Below are 19,170 nucleotides of genomic sequence, written 5' to 3'. Positions count from 1 at the left end.
CGCACCTGCGGGCACCAGCCGGCCGACACGGCTGGAGCCGAGCGGTAACGCTCCTCCCGGGCTCCCTCGTCCCTCCAGCGTGGGAACGGAGGAGAGCGGCTGGGGCCAGGGGACGTTTCTGCGGGAGGGCTGGACTCGGGAGGCGGCCGGGCTCTCCCCCGCGGGCAGCGGTAGCACCGGCCCGGCCCGGCCCCCACAGCTCCCCGCACTCACCGCCTCTGAGGGGAACGCCCGACGCGGCCATCAACACACGACGGACCGCCCTGAGGAGACGCGAGGGCGCACGAGCAGCCCGCCCTCAGGACGTCACAGCCGAGGAGCCAACCAGCGCCGGCGCGAGACTGCCGCAGCCACCATGTCGGCGGCGGGCGGAAGTTACCCAGGCGCGCGGGCACCATAGAGCCGTGGCGGAGGGCGGGGCGAGAGCGGCCGCGCTCGCCGGGGCAGGGGTGAAAGGTCGGGGGTTCCGCCGAGGGAAGATGGTGACGCCGGCGACGCTCCGCGTGGTGCGATGCGGCGGCAGCACCCTCCACGGTGCCAGGGCCGTCTTCTCCGCCGATTCCAAGCAAGTGGGGCTGGGGCCCGGGCCTTCCGCGCTTGGGGCGGGCTCCTGAGCTCTGCAGCGGGGGCGGCTGCTGGCTGGTGTCACCGAGGCCTGCCGCTCCCCGGGGGTTCGTGGGCCCCCTCTCCCGTGGCCGGCGGGGTAACGGCTTTCCCCCCTCCAGGTACCTGCTATGCGCCTCCGGCGACTTCGTGAAGATGTACAGCGTGGCCACCGAGGAGACGCTGCGGCTGATGGGGGGCCACGCCGACCTGGTGACGGGCATCCAGCTCAACCCCCACAACCACATGCAGGTCTGGGGAGGGGGAGGTCTGGCTGGGGGGGGCGCTGGGGGGGCCCTGCCCCCTCGGCCGAGCTCATGTGCTGCTGCGGGGGCTGTCCCGGGCGTTTGGGGGCTGGCTGGAATTGGAGAACGAGCTGGAAGCGAATATAGCGTTGTCGAGCTAATGTTTCTCCTAAACGTGCCTGCAAGGGTAAACGTTGTCTCTGTTTTCTACGAAAAAATTGTGAAACAATGTGTGGATCATACTCGTTGAATAGAATGACAGCAAAATAGAGATATCGGCAAAATTTAATTTTTTTAAAAGAATTTATTATTGAAGCGGGAAAAGAAGCATGTGAGAAAATCAGCAGCATTTACAGTGGTTGGTGTTTGCCCATCTCTATCTACTGATACAGATGCAGATTTGACTGCAGCTGCCCAGTGGCTGGCTGTTTACCGGCAGCCTCCTTCCCTGATCACTGCTACTCCTGCTCTGGCTCTCAGTTTGCTTGGGGGTTTTTTTGGCATCTACATATAGACAAGAATTATTTGGCAAGGTGGACTGCATATTATCTATGTAAAATCTGATACAAATGTAAATAAATATTCACATAATGGACATCCACGCATATTCTGTTAGTCTCAAGTGATTAAACACAAATACCTGTTGTTTCTTCCACACTTCATGAAAACGTATATTTCAAACCAGAATAATAGTGTTGTATTTCTATTGCACTTTCTTTGAAGGCAGCACAGAGCTGGTCTGCGTCCTGCATTTTTGATAATTAAGTGATTCAGCCACTCGGAATTGCAGTTCCATTGATTAACCCTTCAACTTTTAAGCTGCGATTTTATGTAAAAGTTGGCTTTGATGTATTACTTTAACCTTTTTTCTTTTTTTCCCCTCAGCTCTATTCTTCTTCTCTTGATGGCAGCATTAAGCTGTGGGACTTCATGGATGGGATTCCCATCAAAGTATGTCGAGTTATTCCTGTTGAGCACATGTCAAAATTATTCTTGACCCATTGAGAGCAGAATAAGGATTTCTGCAGCTATTAGTACAAATAGTCACAAATCAGCCTGAGATGTGTTGTTCTGCCATTAACACAGCCTGAAAACCATTTATGTATGGCAGTAACAGAATGTGGTATCAATGTGCGTGTTGCTGCAGAAATTCATGATGATGCAGAATCTTTTGGGGAAGAAGATGGGACATGTACTGACATACTAACTTTGCTACTTGCTGCAGTTCAGGGTCCAGTATAGCTCTTATGCAGTGTGCTGCAGTTTTCTGATGTGCCAATAGGAGCTGATACAATGGCTTGAAAATGTGGGCTGCTAACTGTTCTGTAGCTCCAGTTTTCTGCTAAACGGAGGCGCTTTCTTGTAGGTGGGCCTTCTGCTTTGTATTAGGGGCAAGGTACCTTGAGGTTTTTCATTAAATCTGATGTCTTACATTTTATTAGTACTGTTTTAACATTTGTATTAGTCCTTGATAGAATAAAGGTCTTTTTATGTGACTTAGAATTGAGAATTTTAATTAATACATCAAGATTTCTTTAAAGTGCATGTGGTTTCCTAAGTGCAAAAACTTAGCATTATTCACTGTTGAAATCCATACGCACAAGTGTAATAATTGTTGACCTCATCCTCTTCTATTTTTCTTCAGACTTTCACTGTAGGATCCAAACTTCTGGCGCTGTACGCACTTGCTAGTTCTGAGGACTCCGTGTTTGTTGTTATTCCAAAGAGTGGTGAAAGAGGTACCGTATGATCAGCATCATCCTTGTCATCTAAGTCATCCTATGTCTAAGCTACTGTCATGTCAGTGAATAGTATGCTGCAAGAATGTGCTGTAATATATTAATTTTGAAAATATTTCTTAAATCCTGTGACAGATGTTTGCAGTCATGCGTTACGTACCTTTTTTTCTGTTTTCATTCTATGACATCTGTTTTTTTTATATTTGTCTAGAAGAGTGCTTATCTTTGCTTTTGAAGCATATACTGCATGTATCTGATGTTGTAGATGCAATAAATCTTTAAGCAGTGCTTACCATGATACAGGGTATGCTACAGTACTTGTGACTACTCTTCCACCTTAAGCAGTATTACATAAATAGACTTGTCCTATTTAACAGCATGTCTAAATGGTTTTTCCTAGAATTTTGTCTGAAATAAATATAGCTTGACCTTACTCTTGCTACAAATGTCACTTCAGAGCAAGAGCAAATATGGTGCAGCTTTGCTTGGTTTCTGCTTACAGTTGCCCTGTAAGCAGACTATCAAGTCCTCAATCTTCCATACTATTGTTTGAATCAAAATGTCTGAAACAACTATTTTTTGAAAGGTATTACAAACTTTTTCAAACTTATAAAAAGTATTGGAAGGTACTAATATGTTAGTTTTAAGGTCGAAGGAGTGTAAATCTCCTTTGTAAGGCACATACATAGATTTGTTCATAAAAGCTTTTTGATAACAGATTTATCTTTGGTCAGATACATTCCAACTGGTCTCAGTTAAGCTGACAAAAGCAGCAGGCCAAGATTTGGAAGCCAAGGAATTGTCGGTGGTTTTGGATGGTGTGGATGCGTCACCGAAGCATATTGCGTTTGGAAGAGAAGTATGTTCACCTTCTGGGTTTTTTCTTCTGTTGGGTGTTGGTTCATTGGGTTTTTTTGCCTCTCAAATGAACTATATGCTGTTTATGCTTTTATACAAGCACAGCAGCACTGAAACAAAACTGAAGTTAATGAATCTGTGTGTTTGAAAGACCTATGCTTTCTTTTATATAAAAAAAAAGAAAGAAACAACAACACTTATAATAGGAAAATATTTACTTAACATCAGATTATATGTTATCTCCAATTTTAAGTACCTTGTAGTGAAACATGATTTTTTTTTTTTTCACATGTAAGAACATAATCTATATGTCTTAAGTTGTTGTTTTACTATAACAGGGTGAATATGTGGCATCAGTGAAGGAGGTTAATCTCCAAGTTTATTTTTTTAAACAGAAACAGTTGAACAGGTAAGAATGAAAATGTCTGGTATTGATTCAGTCCAAGTATATCATAAATGTTTCTTAACTGCTGGTGTGTGCACACATTATTTTATATTTGTCAACAACCATGTGGTTGTATGCTGGAAGGGGTGTAGTCAGTATATAATAAGCTTTCCATAGATGCACAGTGAGGTGCTGCTGTGGCACTGGTAGCTTATCTTTTCAGCTCAGGCATGTATTTTTTTTCAGGTAAATGCTTAGGCTGATGCTGGACTGAAAGAAGTGACATAATTTGGTCAGGGCCAAAACAGGGGCAGGGGGAGGAAGGGAGGGTGGAAGGAGAGAGAAACAAAGAAAGAAGGAAAACTCTTTCAGCTTGATTGAAGGCAAAGAACTAAAGAAATAAAAGAGAAAAATTAGTCTGTCACTATTTTTTGGAGGGTGCATGTAACTATAACAACTTGGAGATGTTTAATTCTGCTAGTCAGAATTATTTTTATGTGCATTAGCTGATCCTTTTGCAGCTTTGTTTAAAAAACCCAAACAAACAAAAAACATTTCATCTAATTGAAGTTACTTTCTTAACTCTTGAAGGTTTTCTGTAAGTACAATGAAGACAAAAAGTGGAAACAATCACTTCACTTGCATAGCATGTCATCCTACGGAGGATTGTATTGCCACTGGCCATGCTGATGGAAAGATTCGCCTCTGGTATGCACATTTTGATTCAGCTGTGTACCCTACGTATACCTATCTGACCATAGAAATTAAGTGAAACCTGAGTAAAGCATCTAATTTGTCCCTAGCGTTGCCATTTTCGGAAGTCATAATGAGCAAAGAATGGCAAGCCCTGTGAAGCTGCAGTACTGACACTGACTTCAGGGTACAGCATCAGTTTAACATCAAACAGGAGAATATTCCTGTTAAGCTGTGCTCCACGAATCTAAACCGTATTTGAAAAAGGTAATGCAGGAGCAGCTGAAATAACTCCTTAAGGGCAAGTAGAGTCCTAGGGAAGGTACACTAGTGGAATTGCATGGTTAAGAACAGTATGTTTGCTAAGTTGCTCTGCAGCGCTGAGTTGCTCAGTGTGTCGATGCACGGTATGCACCAAGAAGGCGCCGAAAACCAGCTAGCATGGTTCCTTCCCTCCCTTTGCATCACTTGAGCATACAAGAAACTGTAGACTAGAATTTAGAGGAGAGGATGTTATGCTTGATGCAATTCGATATTTCCTTTCATTTGCTCTGTTGTTGATGTTGTGCTTAAAGAACTGTTCTATTCCTCCCCACATAGGAGGAATTTCCACCACAAGAAGGAGTACACATTTTCCACACTGCACTGGCATCATGATACCGTCATGGATCTAGCTTTTTCTGTGGAGGGTGAGTTAAAAAAAACCAAAACAAACAAAAAAACCTCTAAACCCCAAAACAACAAAAAAACACCTTTCGAAGTTGAAGAGTTGCAGCGGGGAGGGAAAAATAAATGGAAGTTTGAGTTTTTCCACTTACTAATAAATTAATTTCTAAAATTTTAAATATGTCCAGGAAGGATCTGAAATGAAAATGGAAGCCGTTATTATTTTTTGGTATATTTTCATTGGCATTCATAATGTCAAATATCTACCTGCTGTGGTAGAATGTAAAATCTAACCCCTCCTCTTACCTCTTTTCCCCCAGCACCACTCTTCCCCCCAGCTTTTCATTAGTAATAATGATGAGTTCTTGCCAGAGTCTTATTTGCATCCAAATAAAACAAGCCAGTCTTGTCCAAGCTTAAACCTCGTGGCAAAAATACAGTTAACTTTTCTCTGAATTATGTGATTTGAACTATTCTCCTTAGGATATTTCTTATTGCAAAGTACTTCTGATAGAAGGAGAACAATTCAACTATACTCTAACACAAATACTCAGCTGATTCAGGAAGTAATGGGATCTGGTACTCCCAAAGCATAGTTTAAATTTAACTGTAGGCACAAATTCTTGTTACTTAATCCAAGTTTCTCTAGCAGTTTAACGTGGGATAATGAGAAATATATCTATGTGTATTGCCCAGGCTAGATGTGAGGAGTGATTGCTTTGTATGTGACAGTTTAAGAAAGGTTTTTGAGAAACCTGTGTTTGTCTGTCATTGTAAACTTGTATGCTGCTGATGGTGGTTTTTTTAAGCAAAACCTATAACTGTATTTTTATTACCGGAAAAGGAACCAGCTTGCTGAGTGGCGGAGTAGAATCTGTTCTAGTTCTGTGGCGCAATGAATCAGACTGTCAGAAGGATTTCCTTCCTCGTTTGGGATCTGCTATTGAGTACATCTCCATGTCATCTGATGGCGCACTCTGTTGCACCTTGCATACAGACAACAGTAAGCCAACACGTATTTTAAGTATCACTTAATGCAAAAGGGAATGCAAATCTGTATGAGCTTTATTTTGTTAATTTCAGATGAATTAACTAGATACTACATAAAAGTTCAATATTGATCTGGAAGAACAGATGCTTGAAGCGATCTTTAGGTTTTTCATCAGTTCTGTGAATTTGCTTGACGAATGCTGTAACTTGGCTTTCCACCTTGATGTAGGGATGTCATAAATTGAGAAAAAGATACATTTATAGGTTTAAGTACACTTGGTTAAGGTCCCTTCCTCACCATGAGATGTGGTTACGTTGCAGAAGCCTTTTGCCAGACTTGATCTGCTTTTCCTTTCAGGAATTACAATAATCAACAGCAACCTAAGATTCTCCAAAAGTATTCAAGGGCTAATCAAAAGTAAGTGCAATAAAATTTATCTTCCACTTAGAGGGCAGAATGTGTCACTTCCCATCTTAGGTCTTTGGTCATCTTATTTTTGTTTCCAGGTAGGGGTGTCAAGACTGGTCTAGTGGTTGATCCTAGAACCAAAGCTTTGGTCCTGAATGGAGAGCCTGGCCACTTGCAGTTCTATTGTCTCCAAAGTGACCAGCAGTTGTTCAGTGTAAGTTGGATGGGCTTGTACTAAAACTTTTAATTTAATCAAGTTAGTTACGCATCAGAATTTATTTGAAGACTTAATATGACAAACAGGAGAAAAGTCAGTAGCTATACCATGAGACTGGATTCCAAGCTGAGATGTTTTCAGCCTTGTCAAAAACTTCTTTTACTTGTTAAGCATAGCTAAATGTTGACAGTTGAATAAATACTTTAAAACAGTGTGCTGTTCCTGTTAAATGTCAAAAATTTCTAGGTAAAATCCCTCTAAAATACCTTTCTTTCTTTTTTTCTTTTTTCCTTTTTTTTTTCTTTTGTACTCTTAGCATTATTGTGGAATGTAAATGCCCTAATTATGCTTTCCCCACATTTTTTTTTATGCCACAGCCCAGTCAGTTCTGATTGGTACTTTCAGAACATAGTTTCTCCATGGTTTTATGAATGATATCTCTAAATCTACACTTGAATTTTGAAATTTAATTTTGCCCTTGTTTTGCAGTTGGATATTGTGCAACGACAATACATTCATCAGGCAGGTTTAAACCAAGCTGACTTGGTAAAAGTTGCGTTTAGTGCACAAGGCAAGTGGTTAGCGACAGTAGAAGAGAGAGAAGAAGTAACTGACCCTGAGTTACAGTTGAAGCTATGGTTCTATGATGAAGAAACACAAAGGTAATGATAATAGAGCTGGCCTTCTAGGTGTCAAAATCTAATGTTTCACATGAATATCTACACAGGCTTTGTCTTGCAAAGGCAGAGTTTTTCCAGATCAACTAATAAAATTTTAGGGAAGACCCTATGGAGAGTTTACCATGCATGCTACACGCATTTGAAACAACACACAGAGTTGAAGTAAATACAGATTGGACATAATTGCTCTCAATCTAATTTACTTAAATTAATCAGACAGGCTATTTTAACCATGGGGCTTAATACCAAGTAAATATGTGAATTTAAAGATCATGGACTTGACAGAATGGTTCTACAGCTTGTTCAGTTTTCCCACGTCTGCCTAATCCATCGTTAATTGATTAGTCCTTCTAGGGTGGAGAAGATCATGACTTTATTGTTGATTTTGTTTGTTTTTTTTTTTCTCTTTAGTTAACATATGCATCTGGTTCATACGCATTCCCTGATTTTTTTAGTTACAAAAAAAATTTTATATTTTGACTATAAATTGTTATTTTCTTAAAGAAGAAACAAAGCAAAATAAAGCTGTGTAGTAGCTATGTGACTGGTTGTCTAAATACTGGGAAGATTGCGCAGAGTTCAGGCTGAATATCTGAGAGTGATGCTTAGTGATAATCCTTTCTCAGTGTTGGGCTACAGTTGCTCTTGCTGTATGGAAGTGATTAGGGAAATCAGATCTGTAAATGCAATACCATTTAGCTATGTAATTAGACAGAAGTTTCTTTGATTCCTCTTTTCCCAGCCCCTTCGAGAATCATCTTAGACTGAAATCTTCCACAAGTTCAAAATGAAATAAGATGGCAACTTCTGTTTTCTTTTCCCATAGCTTTAAGCTGAATACTAGAATAACTATGCCTCATGAAGACCACATAACAGACATGTGCTTTCGTGACATGGATGAATTGGAAGATGACTCTCTCATACTGGTAACAGCTGGCCGAGATTGTGTGTTCAAAGTCTGGGTGATGGTAGAAGACACTGATCCAGAGGGTAAGTATGGTCAAAACATAACTTACTCTTACTTGCTACCTTGTAACATGCTATAGAAGTTCTGACCCTAACTTCATCCTTTCAAAACTAGGCCCTGGAGTCCCATGCATTTATCTATTTCTTGCTGTTGCACGGAGTATTGTGTTCTCCTGAGCATACTCTGTGCGAGAGTTCTCTCATAGTTTTGCAGTATTATGGATTGATATGGAGGTTCCTGAAATAGCAAAGACCTCATCGAGCCTGCTGCAGAAGGGAATGGCAGCCTGTGTTGATTTGTTTAAAGGATTGTTTGTGTTAATGATTTTTCCATGCTGGAAAAATGGATTTTTGTCATTCCTCTGGGTATCCTTTTTATTTGAGACTTCTGCTCAAGGGAGCAGGATGCAGAGATGGGTTATTCTGTTTTAGTTGACTTAGCGTAAAATAATAGCACTTTGCCATTCTACAGCTCCACCACTTCAGAATTCATTTTTTTTAACATCTTTCCTTCCTGTTAGATATTTGAACATCCTAGAATGGATATTTAGGATCCACTTCCAAGATACTTAAGTAACTTTAAATTTCACCTTTCAAAATGCATGCTGATGTTCACTTGTTTCAAACAGAACATCTGAGGGATGTGTATTGCCCTGTATGCCTTTGGATGTGAAATACAAAAGATTTCCCGCTTCTTAATTTCCTTTTACTGAAATGTTATTATGGTGCCAGGCACACTGAAGTGAGCTGGAACTTTCCTGCTATGTGGGTGTCTTATCTTTTCATGTTCCCAAACAGATGTGGTAGTGGTCTTGCTGAACTGCTTGCAGTTTAGTGAGATGTTTGTGTTTTCATGGGTGCGTGAGAACACATTCAAAAGTACTTTTGAACTACTAAGGTTTCCATTTGTCAGTCTTACTTTGCCAAATTGACTTTCTCTTTCGAAGCTGTTTGCTCCTCAACAGTGGCTGCTCATGAGAAGGAAAAGATGGCTTGTATATATTTACTAGGATTTTGCATGTATTTACTTAACAGCAACTCCCTCAACGGTATCTGAAAGTGTTACTTCTCTTTTTCTTTTTTGATTGTAAAAGATTTTAAGCCTAGATGATATCTTAACTTCATGAGCAGATACTTTGATCTTGAGTACAGTGCGGGCTGGGGATGAAACCTAACAGGGTCTGTTTCCTTCAACAAGATAGCTTTGTATGTGCTGACTGGCCTCATCAGGGTGGTTTTATGTGTATTTTTTTGTTTGCTTATTTTTTAAGTGAATACATAGAGTTCTGTTTCATAGCATCTGTAAAAAGTACAAATTAGCGCTGACTTCTGTGGTGTATTTGCCCAGCAGGGGCAGGGTAGGAATGCTCAGGTAGAAAGATTCAACATGCTGCAGGCTTCTTTGCAGCAAATATTAATAAACTAATTAGTTCATATGTAGAATACGCTCTGGCATGTTTTTATTTGCAGCAGATCTCTTGCTGTGCCTCTAGATGGTGCCATGCAGTTTAAAGTAGTGAATTGTTTCTGGCTTTTTTTACAGACAGCTCTTCTAATCATCAACTTGTAGCCATTATATAAAGGGTATCTTAGCATAGGGTGAACTTAACTTTCCTTTCTTTCCCTATCCTACTCTTATGTTTCAAAAGCATGCTGTATGAATTTATTTATACTGGGAAATGTATGTTACGTGGTAAGTATATCACTTTGCTTCTGTTTATCCCAACTGAATGCATTGGCAGGTTAACCAAGACAAGGAAGCATGCCGATGGGTCACTTTGTGATCCTCAAACTTTATGTAAATGAACGGTGAACTGCTTTGGACTCAAACGCAGCCTGTGTTCAAATTTTTAGTAATGCTCATGTGCTTGCTACAGTTTTAAAAGAACAGTACATTTCAGAACGCTAAATGTTGAGTCGACTTCAGTATCTTTTTTTGTTTTATCTAACATCTGCCTATTTGAGAGCACAGTTAATGTAGTTGGCAAAGTAAACATGAATATTGTACCATGTCAATCTCAGGTTTCACTATTCACTATGCAAAACTGAGGACAAATGGGAAACCTATTAGATGTTTCTTGTACTAAAACAGGACAGATTCTCTGTATTCTTCAAAAATGTAAGCCTTCTGAAACAAAACTATCTTGCTCTTGAGCCTATTTTGTAGCCCTAATACTTGAATTCTTCTTTCTTCATGTATAGACTTCAATTAACTAGCTCGTTTATTCAACGCAGCACAGCAGAGTGTGAGCTGGAGCTGTGACTTCGTAGGCAGCTACCACAACTACCAAGCTACTAAGTGCTGTTTCTCAGAAGATGGCTCTTTGCTTGCTGTTAGCTTTGAAGAAACTGTCACTGTATGGGATTCAGTTACTTGGGATCTTAAGTGTACATTTTGCTATCCACCTGGAAAAATAAGGTATGTTTTTCAGCTGGCTTTTTATGTCTTGAACTCTCAGAACAGAAAGAATCAATTCATAGTAGTCCAAGACCTTGTATATGTTCATATAAACGTTGAATTTAACAGTCTTAAGTTCATATATAGAAAAGACTCTAAAATGGCTTTTAGGTGGTTGGTAACTTACTGTTAAAAATAAGATCAAGCTTTGCAGTTTCATTTACTTACTTGCTTATGACTCCTGTACCTCCCATACTCAAATACATATCATTGGACGCAGTGTAGCGTGTTAATAGCCCTTCTCTTTTACCCCATTAATCTAGGGATGAATCGAAGTACTGAAAAAGTATATTTGTAAGAAGTTTGTGCTTTATTCATGTACGCATGCATACAAATAGAAATGATATTAATAAACCATAAAGGCATATTGACCTTATTATCTGTATTATAAAATACATATCTTGATCCTTTCTAATCTCTGTTGGAAAATCCGTATTTGCTTGGCAGACTATCCCAGCATGCTCCATTGTGTGCTGTCGTGATAAAAGACGTCCTGAAGGTCTAGATACTGTTCTGTTGTGTAAGGATAATGAGGAATGGCATAGGTCGATGGTAGAGATAAAAGATAGAGACTCAAAGAATAGGACAGCCTTAATATTGAACTTCCTGGACTGTGCAAATATACAGCAATTTCTGATCCAGGTAAAATATATCATTTTTCTTATGATAATCTTGGAAAAAATAGGGCAATAGATGACCTCACTGGTTCATCTACTTAATCTCTGTGCCAGATCTCTGTATCTAAATAATTGCTGAACCAGGAAGATGCTACAAACCTACTGTAGCATTCCGTTTCAGTGCCAAGGTTTTTCTAACCGCTTCTCAAGTCATTACTGCAGTAACGTTACAGGTATTTCATATACCTGCTTCCTGGAAACACCGAAAATGGAAAGCAAAACATTGCGTGGTCACAATGTTTTACAGACTCCGACATAAAGAATCATAGAAAGATACAGAGATTTCTCGCTGCCATGTTTTTGTGTGTATGTTTGTAAGCTTTTCTTTTGTGTGATCAAGTACTTTTTGTTTATACTGTACTGGTCCTCTAAGATTAGAAATTGAGAAACATGATTCTAAAACTGGTCTGCAGGAAAACAGTGGGAGGCACGTAAGACACATCTTTACTGTATCTGTAGAGAAAACATCTCTTGACAGCTTGGTACAGTGGCAAGCTTTTCCCAGGCCAGCTGCTCCTTTTCTAGCCTTTACTATATGCTATATTAAAAGGAAATAAATTACTCTAGGACTATATTAAATGACTGTATTAATTGCATAACTTCAAAGGGCTGTTTTAATACAGAAATTCCATCCCTTTTGTTAGCTTTTTTGAAAACTTTCTATAGCATTAGAAATCAAAAGGCTGTTCTCTTATTCTCAAACAAGAGAATGATAAATTAGAATAAGTGAAAACAAATCACACACTTTCTTCAATTGAAGCAGCTTATAACTTTTTTTTTATGACTCCCCTCTTTCTAGTGCTTAGAGTAATAGTAGGAATTCTTTAAATATGGAATTTATTTTCCAGTCCCAGTGTGAATCCTTACTCGTACTTATGGGTCTGTAACTTATTTAAGACCTTAAAATCACTCCTTGAAATCGGAATGTTGTAGGAACATGTAATCCTTCTAGATTTATGCATACTTTTAAATCTCCCAGACCTATCTGGTTGTTGTGTGTGAAGTTTCATGCCCCTAGAGGTGAAAGCAGAAAGCAAACTTCTCCTGATTTTAAATATTAGAACTAAATCTTAACTGAATGTTTTTGTGACTTCTGGATCATTACTACATAGAGAAACAAAGATGAAATCTGAAGGTCGCTAACTTGTTTTGACTTTTTACTTCTGTAGGAACATCTGCTTTGGGAGACTAACATGTTCCAAGTACCTTATTGGTGCCACTGATTATGGCTTTCTGTGTTGCTGGAACCTGCTCAGTTGTGCATGTAAGATCAACTTAAATGTATGCTAGAGTGGTAACACTTAATACTTGAATTTACTATGAAACCTTAAAGTAATTCTAGTTTGATTCCAGATTGATACACTACAAAATGTCCTGTGGAAACGTAATGATTTTCGTACTTCAGTCAGGATAGTATCCTATCCAGTGTGCATGTGCATAGTAAATTCTAAGTTGGATGATTGATAACACAGTGACAGCTAGTATTTCCTGCATGTGTAGAGTTGATAATGTTTCTGTATTTTTATTCATCTGGGAATAAGTGAAGTTACTTCTGTCTTCCAGAGGTTAAGGACCTGCGTGTCATTCCCTTTTGACCTTTTGTTTGGCAAAGTAGTGGGATAAAACTGAATGCCGCCTTTTCATGTCTGGCTGTTGCTGTGTTTGCTTTTCAGTGGAATGGAGTGCCCACCTCAACGTCTTAGTTCTGCAACCTGATCCCCTTTCAGAACATATTGCTGCTGTCTCGTGGCTCTCAAAAGAGTCCAGCTGTAAGTACAAAGGCTTCTTTGACAAGTAGTAGTCAGTGGAATTTAAAACTGTGAAAGCATAATTTCTAGAAAAGGTTTTCTTAGAATTCAGCCCCATGAAAGCCATAAGACAGACTTGTGTCTGTGTTTGCGCCTATGGAAAACTGAGCCATGTCTGACAGCTGCAGTCAAATAAAGCACGTTGGCTCCCCATCTTTTCTTCCAACAGTTAGTTTCCAGTACAGGATATAGCACAGGATTAACCATGTTCTCTGGGTGAGGGTCTTGAATGTTCTTGACCCTCTCCTGTAAATGCAAAACTGTGGTTGAACTGTACAGCTATGTTTTAGAGCTTTGACTATAAATTATGGTTACTCTTCCTAGAACTACTGTTCTACAGAAAAGTTAATTTCCAAGTATGTTCTCTGGATTGGAATACTGTGAAAGGTACCTTCTATTGTGCAGTAAGGTTATCTAATTATAATTCCTGCAAACTAATGCTTAAAGGCAATCCTGTCCAGCCCTTACTGACTGTGATACAGAGGGCTTTGACAGCACTCCAGGAAGGTAAGAATTTCATGATTTTAAATCATGACATTCTTGGTTTTGCAGTGTTTGTGTTTAAACCAAATGAGCCACGGCCAATCTATATCCAGAGAAACCTTTGTAAAGAAAAGATCCAGCTTGCTGTCTTCGTTCCAAGAGATGAACCTGAAACAATTGGCTCTGAAAAATACCTTTGGCTAAGAAGATCCCAGCTGTTTTTTCTTACGGATACGCAAGTAAGAAATAGTGATTGGCAGGTGGTTCCTGGGGAAAAAGTATTTTTCTGAATGTGGATTGATATAAATTCAGAGTTCTGCTGTTGAGTGCAAGAGTTTCTTTTTGTGATTTCAAGGCAGCATAAGCCATGCTTTGTTCTTTATTAAAAGCTTTCAACTGCCAAAACAGCTTAAGTTCACAATTGATTATTTACTGGTTTTCTACTGCTAATAGTTTCTGCTGCCTTGTTCATACAAGAAACTAGATAATTTGGGAACATTGCCTATGCTGTTTAACTTAAACAACCACTTAGAAGCTGTATTACTGCTGATTATCCAGACGTTTCATATAAGATTCAATTTTCCCTGTAATTTGTGGGTGGGTGGTTTTTTTGTTTGTTTTCCCAAAAAGTCTATATAGAGCATCTAGGTCCATTCCTGCTTCCTACCAGTTTCTTAATAAAATAAAGAGGAAGAGACATGTTTGCCTCTTCCACTTGACTGACAAAAGCTTTTGGGCCAGTTGGAAGCTTCTGTAGGCAAGGTATGGAAATATGGAAAGCAGTTTCACATACTGTAACTCTGCTACATCTTTCTGTATTTTAGGAGCTAATGACGCTTAGTACAAAGTCTCTAGAAGAAAGGCTTACACCGTCAAGCAAACAGGTACCTCTTACAGAAGTTCTGACAGAGATGTACAGAGCAGTTTAAAATTCTGTTGGTGTTCAGTTTGTCAGACCGAAATTCCCTTCCGTCATGAAAATGCACACCAGATCCTTAGATGGAGTCATAGGCACTTAGCTTGAAGGGGCAGTAATCTGTATTTGCTTATTTTTTGACAGAATTGCTGTTTGTAAAAACCTTTTTTTTTTTTTTAACAAAAAAAAAGTATTAGTAAGATACTCCCTTTTTTTCTCATTTCCCCTGAACAAAAAAATGGTACTTTTCTAAAAGGACTCAGGTTACACAAATGAAGCAAAAAACACTTGATATGAATAAGCTCTTTCCTTATCTTGGTTTCTTTAACACTTGGAACCTTGAGTGTGGCCTGAACTGTGCTTTCTGGTGAGGATGAACAGTTGTCAGTCAATTGTGACTTACCAGTGAGAAGGAATTTCAAAATAACATTCCACTATTTACTTCTGTGTAGAAGTAGTCTGGGAAATTCAGTCTTTCAAAGTCATGTTGAAGAAGCATTTCATACCCACTGAACAGAATAAAACAGTAGCACTTGATTGATTTGGTTGGTTAGATAAAAAAGATCAAAGTAGAAGTTAATATCTTTCTAATACAAAAATCCAGTGGGAATGTGGTTATAAGCAATCAGTTTCTTTGGAGAGTGGGGGAACAATTCCGTAGACGGATTAAGGTATATTGATCTAGGAAAATGCCAGAGGGGAAGTTGCATATTTTGCTTCCAGTTACATAATGAAATCACTCGGCAGATGATGCTGGGGGTATAAATGATCTAGTCATAAGAGGAGTCTGAAAGCCATACTTAATTTTTCTGGCACATGCACCAACTTCCATATTGGAAGTTAATTGTTACATCAACCAACTAAAATCTGGTGTTCTTGAATCCAGACCCTGAAGAGTTTTATTACCTCTGTGTAGGACACTCTCAGGATGCTGACAGAGAATAAGTACAAAGAGCCATATGGCTCAGTTGAGTTAAATTTGAGTGTAGAGTTTTGTTATCTGCATTGATTCTGAATTTTGGTAATTCAAAATGAGATAGAACTTAGATTTGTGACACTAAATTTCTACTTAAAACTTTCACCTTTTTCAAGCTGGCAGTAGAAGAAAGTCTTCCTGTGACCCCATTTAGCTTGCTATTGGGAAAGCACAGACGTCAGCAATCACAAGAGGATGTAGACCTTGGAAAACTACTTGTTCGTAATAAGCATGAGCAAGATTCACCTGCTGTCAAAGAGGTAGGAGTAATTACAGTAAGTGTACAAAAAAAATCATAACAAAAAACAGCTTTCATAAAGCTTCTGTTTTATCTTTTCAGCTTTTGCACACTCCAGCACATGTTTTGCCATCTGCTTCCTTCCTCTGTCCTATATTTATTAATTCATTGCTCATCTCCAAAGAGAACAAAAGGTAAGAAAAATTGAAGAACTCTCCTTAGTTACTGATTTTAAATTATGTCCATCTTTGTTTAAAGTGTAAAAGCAGTTTTCCAACACTCTTCATTCTTCTATTGACATAAGTTAGTAGAACACTTTATTGTGGCAAGATTTTTTAAAACAACTTCGTTTTTGGGAGATATGTGGACTGGCTGTTTAGTCTGTTGGCTCTTTTGTTGCTACTATTTTTGCTGCTGTTTGGCATAATGTGCTCGTACGCAAAATGTTGCCTTTGGTACACAGATCTTTATGAATTTAACTTAATTCCAGGGTTTTAATGGTTTTAACGGAATTTTTGGATAAATGTCAGATTGTCAACTTTATTTGATATTATGATGACTTCCTGCATAATCCTTGGATTAGGTTTGTAGATACACCAGTAAGTTATTCCTTAGGTTTAATCTTAACAGTTTGTTTAGAACTCAAATTTCATTCCTAATTAAGTTACAAAATATGAGCATATACTGTGAACCCAGTTAGCTAAGCTTGTTTTATGGTGCATTAATCCCAGTTCAGTGGAGTAGTTTGATAGGTACTTAAAATGTATTCTAGCTTGCTCATCTGAGATTGATGTATGCCTCTAGAAAATGAATGAAGGCACAGGGGTTATGACTGTAATCTTGTATTAGGATTAATATCTTGTCACTTACGCTGATGCCAATTAAATGCCTGCATTTTTTGTGAAATCTGTTCTTTAAAGTGTTTAATGAAACTCTGCCAAGTCAGAGATGAAAATGTTTCATCGGTATCAGCTGCCATTCTGAGTTTGCAAAGACGAGTGAGAGGATGGTTTACAACACCAGGGTTTACCCAGGAACAAGCAGTTTGAGTAGTTTTTGCATGTGCATTGTATTCTGTCATAACAGCAGTATAATCCGTTCTCCTGTGTTGTGTTGGCCAGCACGGCTAGCTTTCTTACTGGAGGACACAAGTAAAAGTCTTTGCCACATCAACAGAACACTGTCAAAAAACTAATACAAGGAATATATGGAAACTTGCATGTAGTTTCAGTGCTGAAGAATTTGGGAGTTCAGTGGCCTGTGTAAATATTTGCACGTGTAGAGCTTGTACTTTGACACTGGTAATTAGTATGACTGTGCATTTTAAGTTACATACAAGGGCTGTAAAATCGGGCTCTTGAAGAATGACAAGAATGTATCAATGTATAGATTAATTTTCTTACTGATGTTAAATAATTTTCTTTTTCTTGGCAGTATAATATTAATGAATTACACATGTTTCACCATTTACATTTTGTGAGTGATAAATAGTTTGTATTAGAAAAGATGCTTTTTAGGAGACTAGTACTGTTCTGCCATGCAGGTCCTTACTAATGAGATCCAAAATATTTATACAACAGACATTTGAATTAATACTATTAATTACCACATTGTAAATGGTAAGTGTTCTCTGTAATTCTTTGGAAGTATGCTTTCTACTTCAGCACACGTTTAACTCTTGAAGTCAGAAGGGAGCAGCCACTTTAAGCACCTCTCTATGTTTAAAACAAAAAACAAAAACAAAACAAACTTTTCTTTTCTAGTAACACTCTAGGTATTGTGGCAATTTTTAAGACCAAGTGACAGGTTTTAGATTTGAAAGAGAAGAATGGCCTTCTTGAATATTGTCTCATCTACCAGGGTATCTGATGTTTCTAATCCTGTAGGAGTGTGAGATTATAACTTTTTACATAATGCTGATCTGCCTGTGCTGACATTTTATATTATATTTGGAGAAAGAAAAATATTTTAAGTTTACTTAAAACAGAGGACAGCTATTTGAAAAATGGCTAGTAATTGAGATGGCAAGAGAAGTATAGTAGTTTGTAAGTAGCCTGAGATTAAATAAAATCTAATGTTTAGTTAGTTATTTGTGTGATAACTTACCTCTCTCCTATAGTATGTGATACTGTAGTATGTGAAAGTGCCCATTAATTTCATTAATTGGGTTGTTTCCAATCATCTTCCTCTTAAAGTGCTGAAGAAGTTGCTGATGAAGTAGAAATGGAAAGTGAAAAAACAGAGGATGACTCAGATGAGGAAAGAGATGTTACTGAAACAGAACAAGAAGATACAAGTCCTATGGAATCATTAGGAGAGATGACATGTAAACTGTCTAAATCTCAGGAAAAAGAGCTACGAAAAATAAGAAAAATGGACTACAGTTGGATATCAGCTTTCTAAACAGACATCCTGCGTTTTTTATACTGTAATATGAAGCTTTGTGGATTAAATATTCTTAAAAAAAAATCTCTCAAGTCCTTTTGGCCATAAATTTTAGCAGCTCTATTTCCATAAGAAAGGAGAACTGGGGGAAGGGATTAAAGTTTTGCAAAGCTGGTTCTGCTACTTGTTTATTACTCATTCTGTCTGACCTTAGAAAACATTTAACGTGGGGTTTGGTGTTTTTTTTTTTCCCTTGTGAGTGTATTTAAAAGGCTAATAGCAAAACTGAGTTCACTATCTATCTGACTTGTGATCAGTTAGCAAAGTGACAGCTAAGCTGCTGAAAATCTCCCCCACTGAGGTTGGACTACTGCTGCCAAAGCAACATCAGCAAACAGCTTCAGTTAATAAGAGTGCTTAATTCAAGATCTGGTAGGGGAAATTGGGACAGTTCTTAGCAGTGCTGTATGCAGGTAAGTAACAAACTTCTCCATGACAAGTGGTTTAATACGCCTGCTTCTAGAATAGATACCTACATGTTTGCTGGTATTCTTAGAGCTCATAAAAATCTTCTTAGGTATAGGATACTTGCATATATCTGAGCATAATGAAACCTTTCCAAATCAAAGAAAACTGCACCATGTAGATGGAGATGCATCTGTTTTCCTGACAGCCAGTTGGTAGGCCTCATGCATCAGCTGTAGTTTCTATATATCACGTAACTATAATATATCAGAGTGAAGAGTTAGTTTGAAGTAGTAAATGTGAAGGCCTAAAA

At 38.7% G+C, this 19,170-nt stretch overlaps 1 protein-coding gene across 1 annotated transcript; it reads left to right on the top strand.

The window, feature by feature from the left end:
* Nucleotides 1-479: 479 nt before the first annotated feature.
* On the top strand, nt 480-18,464 carry WDR75 (WD repeat domain 75). The gene is made up of 21 exons (XM_059820344.1): nt 480-565; nt 726-855; nt 1,734-1,799; nt 2,494-2,587; nt 3,322-3,446; nt 3,784-3,854; nt 4,422-4,538; nt 5,124-5,212; nt 6,034-6,192; nt 6,538-6,597; nt 6,687-6,802; nt 7,295-7,467; nt 8,312-8,475; nt 10,687-10,870; nt 12,756-12,850; nt 13,260-13,355; nt 13,947-14,116; nt 14,702-14,761; nt 15,886-16,029; nt 16,110-16,201; nt 18,203-18,464. Exons 1-21 carry the CDS (start codon nt 480-482, stop codon nt 18,408-18,410), a joined length of 2,499 nt encoding a protein of 832 aa, XP_059676327.1. The 3' UTR covers nt 18,411-18,464.
* Nucleotides 18,465-19,170: the final 706 nt, after the last annotated feature.

This window comes from Gavia stellata, chromosome 8 (assembly GCF_030936135.1).
Source record: "Gavia stellata isolate bGavSte3 chromosome 8, bGavSte3.hap2, whole genome shotgun sequence".
Lineage (NCBI taxonomy): Eukaryota > Metazoa > Chordata > Aves > Gaviiformes > Gaviidae > Gavia > Gavia stellata.
Note: the sequence above shows the minus strand (reverse complement) of the source record. Positions and strands in the feature narration are given on the sequence as shown.

What these genes read in the sequence shown, in the direction of transcription:
- WDR75 (XM_059820344.1), top strand. Translation starts at nt 480, where the DNA reads ATGGTGACGCCGGCGACGCTCCGCGTGGTGCGATGCGGCGGCAGCACC. An exon ending in GATGGAAAGATTCGCCTCTG is followed by an intron (nt 4,539 to 5,123) that starts GTATGCACATTT and finishes CTCCCCACATAG; the next exon opens with GAGGAATTTCCACCACAAGA. An exon ending in TTACACCGTCAAGCAAACAG is followed by an intron (nt 14,762 to 15,885) that starts GTACCTCTTACA and finishes ACCTTTTTCAAG; the next exon opens with CTGGCAGTAGAAGAAAGTCT.